Below are 14,607 nucleotides of genomic sequence, written 5' to 3'. Positions count from 1 at the left end.
CGTTGTGACAAGTTCTTTACGTGTGGACATTTTAAAGATGATTTAATTTGTTTCTTTGTAATTGGTGAAAAACAAACGGAACGGAACAGATGTTATGAGCAATGAATTTAAGTAACGTGGATAAAGATTGGACTTCCTATCCTAAATCCATCACTGTTACAGCGTATCAGGTATGTTACGTTTTATATTTTTAATTTAGTTAATATCATTATTGGGAGAGTTAAGGTATTATTTCAGTAATAAGTGCTAATTAAGTTTGTCATTATCTGCTAGTAATTTACCAATATGGAGAAATTTATTAAAGTAGAAATAGCTACGATGTAACTCCAGAAAAATCACTCCACGCCAATGGGAAAAGGCATTAGTAACACGGACTTTAGTTAGTATTTGTAACTTTAGAATTAATGATTTTTAATATTAAATAATCTTATCTTATATTTAATTCCAATTCTAATTAAATTAATTTTAAGATAGAAGTAGCTAAGACTATTTATATTTAATGGAATCTGTGAGAATTTCTTTTGGGAAAGAAAGGAAAGAGTAAATGTATACTTTGGACCAAGAAATTAACAATATTAAGGTGTTGAAAGAAACACTGCATTTTCTGCAAAACATCATGAATTCTTGATTATGTCACCCTTATATTTCTTTTACTTTGTTTGTGAATGATATTGTTTTCAGTATGCGCGTGGAAAAACAGAAATTCGATTTAGAAAATGGTTTTTTGAACATTGGTGCATATATTCGGAATTTCTCGAGATTTCATTTGATTTCAATACAGTCCCTTGAGATTAAAATCGACTTCAATAAAGTTTCTCGAGATTTCAATCGATTTCAATCAAGTTTCTCGAAATTTCAATCGATTTCAACCTAATTTCTCGAAATTTCAATCGATTTTAATATAATTTCTCGAAATTTCAATCGATTTTAATATAATTTCTCAAAATTTCAAACGATTTTAATATAATTTCTCGAAATTTCAATCGATTTTAATATAATTTCTCGAAATTTCAATCGATTTTAATATAATTTCTCGAAATTTCAATCGATTTTAATATAATTTCTCGAAATTTCAATCGATTTTAATATAATTTCTCGAAATTTCAATCGATTTTAATATAATTTCTCGAAATTTCAATCGATTTTAATATAATTTCTCGAAATTTCAATCGGCTTTAATATAATTTCTCGAAATTTCAATCGGTTTTAATATAATTTCTCGAAATTTCAATCGGTTTTAATATAATTTCTCGAAATTTCAATCGATTTTAATACAATTTCTCAAAATTTCAATCGATTTTAATACAATTTCTCGAAATTTCAATCGATTTTAATATAATTTCACGAGAATTCAATTGATTTCAATATATTTTCACGAGACATCTATTTATTTCAATATAATTTCACGAGACATCTATTTATTTCAATATAATTTCACGAGACATCTATTTATTTCAATATAATTTCACGAGACATCTATTTATTTCAATATAATTTCACGAGACATCTATTTATTTCAATATAATTTCACGAGACATCTATTTATTTCAATATAATTTCACGAGACATCTATTTATTTCAATATAATTTCACGAGACATCTATTTATTTCAATATAATTTCACGAGACATCTATTTATTTCAATATAATTTCACGAGACATCTATTTATTTCAATATAATTTCACGAGACATTTACAATGAGATGGACATTTATTGATTCCAGTATAATTTCACGAGACTTCACCCTATTCCATGTAATTTACTTTTGCCTTTTTAATATTGAAGAAGTCATGAGTACAGTTTCTCTAAACTGAGATGTAAATGTTTAACCCCGACAAGGTTGGGTTGGGGTCTTTATTATTGAGAGCCAACTTGAGAAGAAAGTTTGAGTAAATGGTTTTGTGGCGTGAGCAGCGAATAATTGCCTGCAACTTATTTCTGTTCATTTATAGTCGTGTGATAACGGGACGGATAGCTAAGGCGTATGAATATTCAATGGTAAACAAGCATAGAAAGAAAGTAGTAGCGATACAATTCCTCTATGGAATATACTTCGTGACTTAAATTGTTTCTTTGCTATCATAAATGACTTCCAGATAAAACCTTTGTCTGTATCTTAAATTATTGACTTTGGCTTATCTTTTCAATGCAAATACTTTTAGGTATAATATAGAGTTTCCAAAGTTTGTTATAGTTATGCTATATTAATATATATATTTCGTGAAATCCACTTAATTACGGCTGTACCTACAGAGCCCCTTGACCTTGACCTATGATACTGAACCCGTGGCAATATTGTAGGGACAATGATATTCTTAAGTACTAGCTAAGAAAACATTTGTTATTCCACCTTCATCTTGGAAAATGGCTGTCTCTTACTCTTACTTAACTTTAACTTAAGTTATTTGTCTTTTTTGTAGTAATTTTAAGTACTGTTTATATAGTGGGAACCTCAAGTCTGGGTCAGTCGAACCGAAGAAAAAATCTTGAAAATATGGGGACCAATGGCTGATATCCTGCACTATCTTGGGAGATCACTAAACATCAGGTAAAGGTGTATTATTCAACTGGTAGAGTGATATAATTATAAACTTCTGATTATACTAACTAAGGTGTTTAAGAAATTCATGTTCAAAAAATAGGTCAAGCTTTGACACGATCACGTATCACGAGATTACTTCAATATTCCTAGAAATAAATCTTTAATTATACGTTCCACGAAAAAGTTTCCCAAGGGAAAATTTTCATTAATTTTTAATTTTTTCTTTCAGTATAAATTTGATCACGCCTTCAAGGAAGCAAGAACAATCTGGTACTTTTCTTCCAGATGAAAACGATTGGACTGGAATGATGGGAATGTTGCACAGAAAGGTCAAGGGTCAAAATATTTCTACTTTTTATATGTCCATAAGTTTTATTTATTTATTATTTTTTCTCCCCAATCTTTTGAAAAAGGTGGAAACTTAATTAGATTAATCTTTAGTATTAGACCGTTCTAAAAATAGCTTACATTGTAAGTTGATTAGTATATTTTGATTACGATCTGAGGTCAACGTACCTGTAAATTTCGTTACTTATTCAAAAGCTTCCTCATAAAAATAATTAATTCAGAACTACACTCTTGTATCGCGAAGCTCCTGATATTGATGTTGCGTGACTTTCAGGATGCTTTACAATTAGACTAGTGGCAGCCCATGTTAATTTTCCCATAGAACTTAATACAGTTAAAGCTAGAAGACCGCCATTACTATTGTATTTTTACCAAGAAAACATTTTATTAGGCAAAAAAAAAAACTTCCTCAAACTGCATGCATGTACAAAGTTAATTTGCATACTCGCGGGCTTAGTGGTTCAATATTTATGATATCCAAGCAATAATCATTTTAAACAACAGGAAATTGATATGTCCGTGACACCTTTACTGATGTCCGAACAGAGGATGAAATACGTGACGTTCACACACCCGGTTTTCATTGGCAGTATCAAGATTTTGGTTGGAAGGCCCGAGATCCCACAACACGCGTTCAACTTGTTTTCTGCGTTTGAAATTGAAGTAAGACCAGGAGTACTTATTCTTTAAGATAATAAAAATATTTTAGAGGACTTGAAAGATTCCTGCTAAGCTATACTCGGATTTGTAAGGGACTGGGCCCCGGGAAGAGTTTCCTGTCCGCGTAGACAATAAACACTAGATAGTCTTTGGGTCCATTTGTATGAAATGTCGCCATTATGGTTGAGAAAAGGACGTTGTTAACGGTCTTAATGTTGGCTAGGGGTTCTCGAACCCAACCTTGGGGATCTCAACCAAACAACTTCTAAAACCTTAATTTCCCAAGTGTTACAAGGGGTTCTCGAATCCAACCTTGGGGAACTCAACCAAACAATTTTTAGAACATTAATATTCCAAGTGTTACTAGGGGTTCTCGAACCCAACCTCGGGGAACTCAAGCTAACAACTTCTATAACCTAAACATCCCTAGTGTTACTGATATCATTCAAGCAGTTTGGTCAATCAAATTAGGAAATTAACGAATTAATTGTGATTGTTTTAATCATGAAGAACAAACAAAGAAACAACAACTTTCTGTTCTAGGTTTGGTTGATATTTATCTCAGCCTTCTTTACGGTAGCGGTGATGAAGGTCATTCAACGTCAGTGTGTGTCAACTAAAAAAGCCGTTGTCGAGAAAAAACGACCATTGGTGACGAGAATTACAAGAGACATGTTCTTTACATTTGCTTCCTTAGTTAACCAAGGTGATTAAAACATAATTAGAATAGTATTAAGTGGCAACTAACGCTAAGCCTATTTATATTTATGGTAGGTGAATTCAGCTACATTCCAAAATTACAATCGGGACGCTTATTGGCTGGAATTTGGATGTATACGTCCCTTATCGTCATGAACTTTTACAGTGCCAAAATGACGTCAGTCATGGCCGTTCAAAAACACATCCCCTTCATCGAAAGGATAGAGGACTTCCAAAATCACCCGGAAGTACAACCCATACTGCATCGAGGTTCCAACGAAGTCGATTATTTCAAGGTCAAACATTAATAATCGAAACCTAATTGTAAATTGGCCTTGGTCATGATGGTTTTGAAACCTAGGTCGATTTATAATAAAAAAAATTAGGCCTAATTCTAAATAGGCGTTGGTCATCATCGTTTTGAAACCTTGGTCTAATTTGTAATGAAAAAATTTTAGGACTAATTCTCTGGTCATAATCATTTTGAATTTTCGACAGAATTCTAAAAGTGGTCCTCAAGCGGAAGTCTGGAGACGGGTCAAAGATCAGTACTTGATGCACGCGAGTGAACTTTACGACGATACCAGACTGGACATGATAGAGGCGGGAAAAGCGGGAGTGTTTCAAGAATGGAGGGTTTTCAAAATTTCATTGGCTAAACGCTACAGAAAAAAGAAAAAGTGCAAGTTTCACGCCACTGAACCTTACAGAATCGTACCAGTATCCTTAGCATTTAGACCTGACATAAACAGGAAGTTTCTTGAGGACGTTAATAAGGCGTAAGTAAACTTTCAAAGTGTTGGTTTTAACTTTTTCTCTGGCAAGAATCAAAAGCTGACCATTGTCGTTTCAGGGTTTCAACTTTCCTGGAAGGAAATTTGATTGATTTTATTTACCCACCAATTTCCGAGTCATTATTTCAACGCTGCATTGATAACCACGAGGAAAGTTCAAAGAGTTGGCATACTCTAAAACTGGTTGATGTTTACGCTGTAGCTATGTTATTTTGGTATGGAACTATCGCCTCAACATTGGTTTTGTTCGCGGAAGTAATTTTCAAAGTTTGTACTAAGGCTTTACGCCGTAAGAGAATCGATCCAGTTCAGTTTATTAATGTTTTGTGTCTATCTGGTTATGATTCTGTGCAACGAGGCATCGCTACCATTAATAGGATGGTACGGTTAAGGCTTAACAAAATGGGATTATATTAAGGATGAATTTGTCGTCAGATCACTAGCTGCTTTGTGTACTTATTTATTGCACATTGTTATACATAATTTTAAGACTATGAGGATTGATACCATTTACACCAGGAGGCCTGGATACTCTGTACTGCACTTTCTCCGTCAAGTACCCTGGCTTCCTGGTGTAAACGGTATCATTCATCCTAGTCTGAAATCCATGTATATTCTTTCGTGAATTTCAGTTTGACCTCTATGGAGTTCATATAAAAGTTAATAAAAAAATTATGTAATTTATCTATTTTTTTCGCAAAGTCTATTAGGCCTTATAAGTCACGTGGTTTAAAAGTAGTTTTTTATACTAAAAAAATTCTCATTTGGCGTTTAGTTTTGCGTCGGTTCGGTCACGGTACTTTTTTTACAGTGAACTCATTTCACGTTAGGCCTTAGCCTTCGGAGAGTACAGTACTTTCGTGTTTTTTAAAAAAATCTCGATTATCAGCTTAGTAAACGTCCCGTTCAAAAACCAGGAAGAAATTTCAAGGTAAAGACAAATTAATTAACAATTTTCAATTATGGTCGTGTTTAAAAAAACGTAACTTTATTAATAGATCAATTTTAAGGTCTATAATTTCGTGACAATTTTTGCGCTAATAGATTGGGTCGAAGCACATAATTTTTTTATATTTAGGCCTAAAAGCATTCATAATCAAACCACGACACTTTGAGACTGCGAATTCTTTTCAATTCTATAAAGAAATAAATTTATAATATGAACAAATGCAATGCAATTCAATGCGAAACGGTATTAGAAAATATACAATTATGTTAAGCCTAACCTTTCACTTTCAACAACGGTGTCAGGCAGTTGAATATCTCTGGTTTCGGGTAATAATAAAATTAGACCCGCCGTTATTAATGAAATGCAACCGTATAGAATAACGGACAGTGTATTCCCGTAATAAGTACTCTGTAAAATAAAAATTAATTAATTTAAATAAATTAAATCAATCAAGTTATGTAATGAAAATTAACTTACTAATACGTCCGCAAATGGCGCTAATATTGAACCAATTCTTCCCGCCGTCATGGCACCACTTATTGCGACTGCGCGAACGTTAGTAGGAAATAACTCCGCGGAAAATATGTAAATTATGACGTAGGCTAATGAGTTTGTTAATTTTCCGGTCATGGCAAAGGTTATTTTCAGCCAATGTAGCTCTAAAGAAAGATTTCAGATAACAAAACAAGATGGTCAAATACCAGACTATGTCTTTAGCCAAGTGTTACTGAACTTACCAGGTGGTACAGGTGACACGAGTAGAAAGGCAATACCAGCCAAAGCATAACTTAGGCACAACCCATAACGTCTGTTTAGATTGCGAACAATTATATGGTACAGTATAATAACACCAATTTCGGATAGACCATCCAAACACATATTGAAGTAGATAGAACCACCTAGTTTCCCTACTGTTATGGTGAAGCCGTGACTTACGAATACAGTTAAAACACTGTGAAAATATGAAGGCTTTCAGTTAGTTGTAACGAGTTTGAAAATTGAATTTGTTACTTGTATTATTTCTTACAATGTTGCGTATAATATAATTGCCTTTTTTCGCAAATATTTGTTGGTTATGACATCCACAAAGGTTGCTTTATCCGCACGTTTGTCCTTGAAAGAAAATTAGGTGAATTTATTTCTTCGACGGTACCCGGAGCTTCACGAAGTTCACGTCTTAGAGTCTATTAACCTTTCAATTGTGACAATACCTGTTCAATTTTCTTCTTCAGTTCATTCATGACAAGATCAATGTCATCAATCCTCTTTCCATTAACTTTAGCGTGTTCCACCAACTGTTTTTCAGCCCTGTCATATTTTTTAGCTGTAACTAACCATTTAGTTGATTCTGGTGCAAACCTGTAAGTCCAAATGGTTCAGTAGCAATTTCAGCCCTAATTCTAAAAGAGTTCAATTAAATTGTCTTACCACCAAATTCCAAGAAGTAAGGGTAATTGTATTGGAATGGAACATATCCACGATAAAGTTCTCCAATTAGTTACTAACCAAGCTAAACCTGATACTATAACGATACCCAAACCCCAAGCTCCGGAGAAACTGTACATTAAGTAGTCGCGGTGCTTAGGTCCAACTGCTTCTAGAACTGAAACGATAAAATTTGAACTCTGACCCCTTTTAAGCTATTCAACAAGCATTTTTGTGGTATTATCTTACACAAACATAAGAATGCGTTCTGGGCTAAACCCTGAAAGAAACCGGTTAGGCCTCTGATAACCAAGAAGACTGTCATGCTACCGGACAGTGGTACAAGTACGGACATAATCATGGCCAGTATCTGACCAAATATTGTGATTGGTCGCCTTCCAAACCTATTAATTAAGAACAAAGTGTAGTGGAGACTTATAGTCAGGGGAACAAAATATACTTATGCTTAAAGGGGTAGTATGTATTCATACATCAAAACCTTTTACTACCCCTTTATATTGGAACATATATTAAAACACACAAAATTTTACTGACTTATCTGCAATTTGTCCTGATGGCAAATAAGCTATGAAGTTTCCAATTGAATACACCATATAACCAAAAGAAATAGCCCAGGCATTGCCGCATACTAAATCCCACTAAAATATAACTAATTTAATTTAACCTAATCCTAATTAAGAACTCTAATTTAACTCTACCTCATCAACCAGTAAGTTTCGACCATCCGAATCATCGTAAACCCAATTTTTACATTCTTGTAACGTGCTGGAACCATTTTCTTTGAATGTACATTGATTTGTTACTTGGTTAAAAGGGCTAGTTCCATTAGGGTAGTCGAAATCAGCGCAAAGAAATTTTTTGGGTTGAACTATGAAATAATAGTTCATTTTAAGGAGACCCCATGCTATTGGCCGTAATGACACGATGAGGAAAATACGCATTTGTATTTTGCCGAATGGACCAATCACATCAGTTACATCCATTTTTGGTTTTAGTATGGTTCAGAACACTGGTTGTTTATGAAATTACCGGTGTTAATATGTTGAAAACACACTCACAAATTCCTTCTCGAAATTTAGTAAATTAACTTATTTTAGTTATCAAAGAATCAAATGAATCCTCTCAAATAATTAAAGAAACATTATCGAAATTAGTTTCTTCTCAGACTTGGCTAACTAATAATTCCTTCTGAAACTTCTCAAAAAATTCTCAAAGCTATCCTCGCGCAAGAACTGTTCATTGAAGTTTCGGATACATTTTAAGCTGTTCATAAGCTGAAGTTAGTAATTCTATGGCCTTGCAAGATGCGAATCTTGCTCTGATAACCCAAATCATTATTTTATTGCGTACGTCTTTGAGAGGATAATAACCGTATTAAATTACAAAGTTAAAATTAAGATTATAATGTCAACGTTTTAAGCGTGCGCCAAAAATGGTTTTTGTCATCGTCTCCCGAATGTTATGAACTAGCCAGCATTATGCTTAAGGGTTTCTAAAGTAGATTTAAGCTTGGTTCGCAGTGTCGTCTAGTTGTTGTCCTGTGTTTTCAATGGCATAGGGTGTTAACCAAGATCAATTTTCTTGTCTACCCATCCATCAACTTTTGAATTTAGACGATAAGACCTCGAAGACAGGATATGAAAAGTTATATAAACAATTTAATCCATTAAAGGGAGGGTGAATAGGAATATCAAGTAGTTTTGATCGTTTTTAATTACAACAGGAATGTATATAGCCACTAGGAATCCTTGCGCCCCCATATCTAACATGTTAGTTTCTACGCGGGTTTTGTGGGAGGGACTTGAGAACTTACTATCCGTCACGTGTCATAATTTTGACGTCTTTCTAACTGTAATTTCATTAGTTGGATCAACGCTCAGCGAGGTAAAATGTTTAATCTAGCTCCTCCCACAAAATACGCCTAGATACGTTGAGAAAATGACTTCACAATGATTCCTAGCAGATGTATGTATTCCTGGTGTTACTGATATTAACCACTCAATTTTATTAAATTCGGAATTTATTTAATTGTGACTGTGTACATCATAAGAACAAACATACAAACAAATTTCCGAAATAAATATAAGATTCTAAAATAACAACAAAAAACAATTTTAGATCCAAATTTAATCTTCGATTTCCACTCTAAAATCTTTTTGGCAGCATTCGATACTCAATTAGCGGAAATTATTGAAGTATGAGGAAAATGTGTGTAATTTTAATGGACTTACTTTAATTACTATTAACATAATGAGAATTTAGAAAGTTATATATGAATCCGTCCAATCTAAAACATAATATTCCTAATGCAAATATTAATTGATATTCTGATGATAAAATAATTTCGAGTATGAGATATTTCCTTGTTTTAAAATAGTTAATGATGTACGTTTTATGATATTTATATTGTATTCAAGGTTTTTTAAGTACTTAGTTTAAATGATTGATAATTTTTTCATTATTTCAAAAATAACAAAGCTAAACCAAAATACAGGATAGACCAGACAAAGGCTGATGCAAAACCCAATATAACGTTGACGTTACTCAAACCCCAACCACGAAACATGATGCTCTTAAATGATTCAATTGGTGTAGTTAAAGGGAAAAATTTGGCCACCGTTCTTGCAGAAAGAGACATTCCTTCAATAGGCCAAAAAATTCCTGGAAATATTCTTATTTTAGTTTGTCTTAAACCAAACTTCTATAAGAAAATCATGCAAATAAGACATGAGAACGTTGGGCTTTCAGGGGTGATCTCAAGATTCCCTATCCAAGTTTTAACTCCCTCCATAAACAACTGTAAAATGTTGATTTCGTGAAAACTTTCATGCCTAGTCATAAGTTCTCACGTCTTTTGATTGTTCTTGATTTCCATTATATATATATATATATATATATACCATTTGTAATTATAACGGCGAACTGCAGTCCACAAATGAATATAATGCCAGTTGACATTTTATCCATAGGTAAAATTGAAGAAATGAAAAATCCTGCAAATATATATAATTTTAAAGAAAACAGCTTAAAGCTGGTAAAACACTCGAACAAAGTTTTTTCACGTGGTGCCGAAACCCGGGATCAAGTAGAGTTTCGTACAATTAAGGCGTTAAAAACGCGTTGTCCAAGGCTTAACGTTAAATCTTTCTTACCTAATGCAATGCCAACGATTCCTTGGCTTAGAGTAATCAGAAATAGGAGAATAATCGAACCTTCCAATTTTGCGTCATGAATATAGAACAAGTAAACCAGCAGTATCGCGGACTGAACCGTTATGAAGGCCAATTCAGACATAATATGGGACAGCAGTATATCTACCCAGGCTACCGAGGAAGTCCATAATTTGTCTATCATTCCATTTTGACTCTCGGAAAATACAACCAGAAATACGCAACCAGCGGCCAAGAAATGCAATGTAATTAGGACAATTCCAGGGATCATGGAGTCCCCCACACGTCCGTATAGTTCACCAAGTACTGGTTTTGATGGCTGTCAAAAATATATCCATGCCTTTTATAGATTAAACAAATCCAACTTTTCTCTTTTTGCCATAGAAGTCTTACGCGTGTATTCGTCAGAAAAGGAAGTATTTACGTTATGACAACTTACTTCGAGCATTAATTATTTACCTATGATTGAATATATTACTTTAAAACTTACGTCAATTGGTAACCTGGCTAGTAAGGGTGTTTTTCCTAAATCAGAGTACACTCTTCCATAGAAGGCTTCGGCTGATTTCAAAAACGACGCGTACAGAGAGTAGAATACCTGATAATCTAAATTTTTAACATTTTTACTACAACCAAATGTTGTAAAACGCGAGAAAATTTACTTGAGTTATCAAAATATGCCGAAATTGAGCTGCAAATAAGAGTTTCGTTGTCTACATCCAAACCAAAATGTAGTCGGTTTAAAACGCAATTTGTAAAATTCTTCTTTATATGAACTAGGGCTCTTGTTTCCCCGGATATAACCGATTCAAATGCACCCTCTAAGTCGTAATTTTTCTAAGTAAACAAATTAAATTAAATATCTTGACGATGAAGAACTGAAAAATACGAACTTACATGCGAAACCAGACTTTGGTCGAGAAAATCGACGAAAGATCGTGAGAAATTTTGCGGAGCTTCTTCATTTGCAATTGCGATTTTGACATCAATTAGGTTTGTACCAACAACCAATGTGAAACAAATGGTTGATACTAGTGGTATCAAAATTTGAAACAAAGCAAATGGAATGTTCCGGGATCGCAAAATCAAATTCCTTTTGATTAATTGTGTGACTTTGCTAAATGTATTCGGAGTTTTCAAAGCTTTGTTTAGGATGGAGAAAGGTATTTTTGAAGGATTTTCGTTTCTCAAAAATTGTTCGTGATTTTGATTCAGAAAAGTAATGGCGTTGTTTGTCAATACTTTTTCTTCACTCGGGCTCTAATTAAAATCATTACGTCTTAATTTATTAGTCACTTCTTGAAATCATTAAGTATTATTTATTGAAATTAATTTGTGAAGGATGCAATTATGCCTATTATAGTGTTCCCCTTTGCAAAAAAGGTAATTTGGCCGGGGTCATCTTGTTAAAATGGTCCGTAGTTTTTTTTTTAAGCAAAAACCTATTTCTTATTTACTTCGGAAATTTCTTTAAAACCATGATAAAATTAACTATTAACCTTAAAAACATGGTAAACTAATTTAATCCAACATTTAAATTAATCAATATTTGAGGTAATTAATAACGTACGAGGAAAATTTGTCTGAATTTAATTGATTTGAAATAATCAGTACAGGTTCGTTCCTTCACAACGCCCTGCATTTAAAAAGCTCTATTAAGGCATTAATGATAGAACAATACCATTAACAATATTTCCCGAGGAAATAAATAATTATAATAAATGTTTTCTACTTTTAATATATTTAATGATGTGCCTTAGTTTTTTACTTGACATTGAATTTGACGTTTTATAATTGCTTTTGAGCTGCTGCAGATATAAATATACATAAATTATCATATAATTATGTTCAACAAATTTTCCAAGTTTTATTTCCTCAATAAGAAAACCCAATAGCAGTAATTTGTCTTAAGTATGTAGCTAAGTGTTTCTTACGAGTTCAAGTTTGTGACGTCAAAAAAACTTGTTCCCCTCTAAACCACCCATCAAATAATTGACATTTTACCATTGTAGGTTGTTTTGTAAACAACCTTAACTTGAAATTAATTAAATTCTAGGAAAGGCTTATAATATCTTCAACATGAGGAGGCTAACAAGCATGAAGTCCTATTTGTCTGTCCTTTTTATCCCCTTGAAAATTCTATTAGTTATAATAGGAAATTATAGAGGTGACACGGGGAATTCTTAATCTTTTGCGTTATGTGCCGCTTGTGTCATTTTCATTCAGCAGCGTAATCTTAAAAGTATTTTCATAGATGTAGGGAAAACTATGATACAAGATCAAGGTTCCAAGTGTCACCTCTAATTTTCTAGTACTAATACCTTATAAATAGGATCAAGTTAAGAGAAAAATAAATTTGTACTTGCCGTTTCATCTTTCCCTGCTGAGTCCAAATAGCACATCTTATAAAAGCACGACTCTAATGTCTTATCATGGAAAGTGGAGATAATTAAGGAAGGACTTGCTTCTACTAATATCCTACCCATTCTCATGGCACCAATCTTTATAAATTTAAAACTAAATTAATACAATTATATCGTCTAAAATTAAGCGTTATTTCTCCTCTCACAATATCGGCATCTCTAGCTTCTTCGATGTAATGAGTTGTTATGATTATGGACGTTTGAATCGTAGCGGTTAAATTAACTAAATACGACCATATTTCCTTTCGAAGTAATGGGTCAACTCCTACGGTTGGTTCGTCTAAGATTAACAAGGGGGGTTTGTGCAACAAAGCCGTTGCTAATGATACACGTCTCTGTTGACCACCACTGAAAAGTTCATGCATACCGTGTTAAAGACGTTAACACAACCTTATAATACTCCCTATAAGTATAGGCTGAAAGGATCTCCCTCTAGCAACAAACAGTTTGAGGCAAGAGGTTTGGGGGGAAAACACGCTCATCGTTCCCTCTAACAACAATCAGTTTGAGTGATGGTGGTCACGTGGTTTCAGGGGAAGAACGATCACCACCCAAGGTCGTTGATACCACGTGATTTTTGGACCTTTTACACGCTATCTTCAACCCTAAGCATCTTATACACGCCCACTATTATGATATTTGTTTGTTGACCTTGTACCTGATCCCAGCATAGGGAGCTAACAGTTCTGATCCTGAAACGTCACACCCTTCTATCTCTTACTGGAGTTTCATCCCCCCTAACGGCTGGAAACAGTATTCTACGCTCAAAAATGCCAACCAGAGATGGGCTGCGTGACGTCAGACTATGTAGCAAGGATATTGGAAAGTATCATGGAAAAATACCTATTCTCGTATTTTTCCATGATAAACTTGTTTATCACTTTTAACCCTTCCCTGGCCGGGGATTTCCATTGACGTAGCTCGAGAGCGGGACCCCGGGGCAGGGGAGAGAGAGGTAAAGAAAGGACAGTTCGTTGCTAGCGCTGTAAGAAGAAACATCAAATGCATTAAAGACTTTTTTTTTTGATTCAACTTGTTTCTTCATTTAAAACCAGAGTCGCGATTTAAACTTAGTGGTGATCGAGTTAAATCAAAGATTACTAAACCTCGTCACACTAATTTGGTGGAGGCGCGGGGCAGATTTTTATAACGAGCCCGCGTAACGTATAAAGTAAGGTAAATTTCACGGGATCTTATTGTGATCCTATATTTGAATCACGACTCTCGGTGGAGTTCTGGGACTGCGGGACCAGAGCCATACGGAGCAGCGTTTTAGCAAGGAGACCGGGAAGACTGCGGGATTCTCAGGGCGAAATCTTCCGTTGCCGAACTCCATTAATCCGAATTGGGACTGCGGGACCATTCGAAAGAAAATACCATTAAATGAAGTTTGTATGGGACTGCGGGACCATACGACCCTATAACTTCAAACTATAGCCAAGTCGGGACTGCGGGACCATACGACCCTATAACTTCAAACTATAGCCAAGTCGGGACTGCGGGACCATACGACCCTATAACTTCAAACTATAGCCAAGTCGGGACTGCGGGACCGGACGTTAAAACTCTACAAAC

The 14,607-nt window shown here is 34.2% G+C and overlaps 3 protein-coding genes across 3 annotated transcripts; 1 reads left to right on the top strand and 2 right to left on the bottom strand.

Moving 5' to 3' along the window:
• Nucleotides 1-28: 28 nt before the first annotated feature.
• Nucleotides 29-5,482, top strand: LOC149654531 (glutamate receptor 2-like). Its single transcript, XM_089845211.1, has 7 exons — nt 29-170; nt 2,446-2,549; nt 2,773-2,872; nt 3,396-3,554; nt 4,095-4,257; nt 4,326-4,546; nt 4,749-5,482. The coding sequence occupies exons 1-7, from the start codon at nt 102-104 to the stop codon at nt 5,031-5,033; spliced, it is 1,101 nt and encodes a 366-aa protein (XP_089701337.1). The 5' UTR covers nt 29-101; the 3' UTR covers nt 5,034-5,482.
• Nucleotides 5,483-6,254: 772 nt separating this feature from the next.
• On the bottom strand, nt 6,255-8,422 carry LOC149654530 (solute carrier family 22 member 3-like). Its single transcript, XM_089845264.1, has 9 exons — nt 8,138-8,422; nt 7,974-8,077; nt 7,668-7,822; nt 7,422-7,596; nt 7,205-7,352; nt 7,021-7,106; nt 6,731-6,945; nt 6,471-6,652; nt 6,255-6,401 (listed from the first exon to the last, which is right to left on the bottom strand). The coding sequence occupies exons 1-9, from the start codon at nt 8,420-8,422 to the stop codon at nt 6,255-6,257; spliced, it is 1,497 nt and encodes a 498-aa protein (XP_089701390.1).
• Nucleotides 8,423-9,897: 1,475 nt separating this feature from the next.
• LOC149654529 (ABC transporter G family member 23-like) lies at nt 9,898-13,397 on the bottom strand. Its single transcript, XM_089845263.1, has 7 exons — nt 13,179-13,397; nt 12,976-13,110; nt 11,507-11,869; nt 11,272-11,446; nt 11,100-11,215; nt 10,758-10,928; nt 9,898-10,140 (listed from the first exon to the last, which is right to left on the bottom strand). Exons 1-7 carry the CDS (start codon nt 13,395-13,397, stop codon nt 9,898-9,900), a joined length of 1,422 nt encoding a protein of 473 aa, XP_089701389.1.
• Between the last annotated feature and the right edge of the window lie 1,210 nt (nt 13,398-14,607).

This window comes from Phalangium opilio, unplaced genomic scaffold, assembly GCF_054372755.1.
Source record: "Phalangium opilio isolate 3A_F unplaced genomic scaffold, DU_Popi_V2 ptg000079l_1, whole genome shotgun sequence".
NCBI lineage: Eukaryota > Metazoa > Arthropoda > Arachnida > Opiliones > Phalangiidae > Phalangium > Phalangium opilio.
Note: the sequence above shows the minus strand (reverse complement) of the source record. Positions and strands in the feature narration are given on the sequence as shown.

Excerpts from the sequence above, each read along its gene's own strand:
- LOC149654531 (XM_089845211.1), top strand. The coding sequence starts at position 102 with ATGAATTTAAGTAACGTGGATAAAGATTGGACTTCCTATCCTAAATCC. Across the intron at positions 2,873-3,395 it reads TGGGAATGTTGCACAGAAAG|GAAATTGATATGTCCGTGAC; the intron begins GTCAAGGGTCAA and ends TTTAAACAACAG. Across the intron at positions 4,258-4,325 it reads TGCTTCCTTAGTTAACCAAG|GTGAATTCAGCTACATTCCA; the intron begins GTGATTAAAACA and ends TATTTATGGTAG.
- LOC149654530 (XM_089845264.1), bottom strand. The coding sequence starts at position 8,422 with ATGGATGTAACTGATGTGATTGGTCCATTCGGCAAAATACAAATGCGT. Across the intron at positions 6,946-7,020 it reads ATTATATTATACGCAACATT|TGTTTTAACTGTATTCGTAA; the intron begins GTAAGAAATAAT and ends ATATTTTCACAG. Across the intron at positions 6,402-6,470 it reads CGCCATTTGCGGACGTATTA|AGTACTTATTACGGGAATAC; the intron begins GTAAGTTAATTT and ends TTTATTTTACAG.
- LOC149654529 (XM_089845263.1), bottom strand. The coding sequence starts at position 13,397 with ATGCATGAACTTTTCAGTGGTGGTCAACAGAGACGTGTATCATTAGCA. Across the intron at positions 11,870-12,975 it reads CAGCAGGGAAAGATGAAACG|AGCCCGAGTGAAGAAAAAGT; the intron begins GCAAGTACAAAT and ends GATTTTAATTAG. Across the intron at positions 10,929-11,099 it reads TAGCCAGGTTACCAATTGAC|CCATCAAAACCAGTACTTGG; the intron begins GTAAGTTTTAAA and ends TATTTTTGACAG.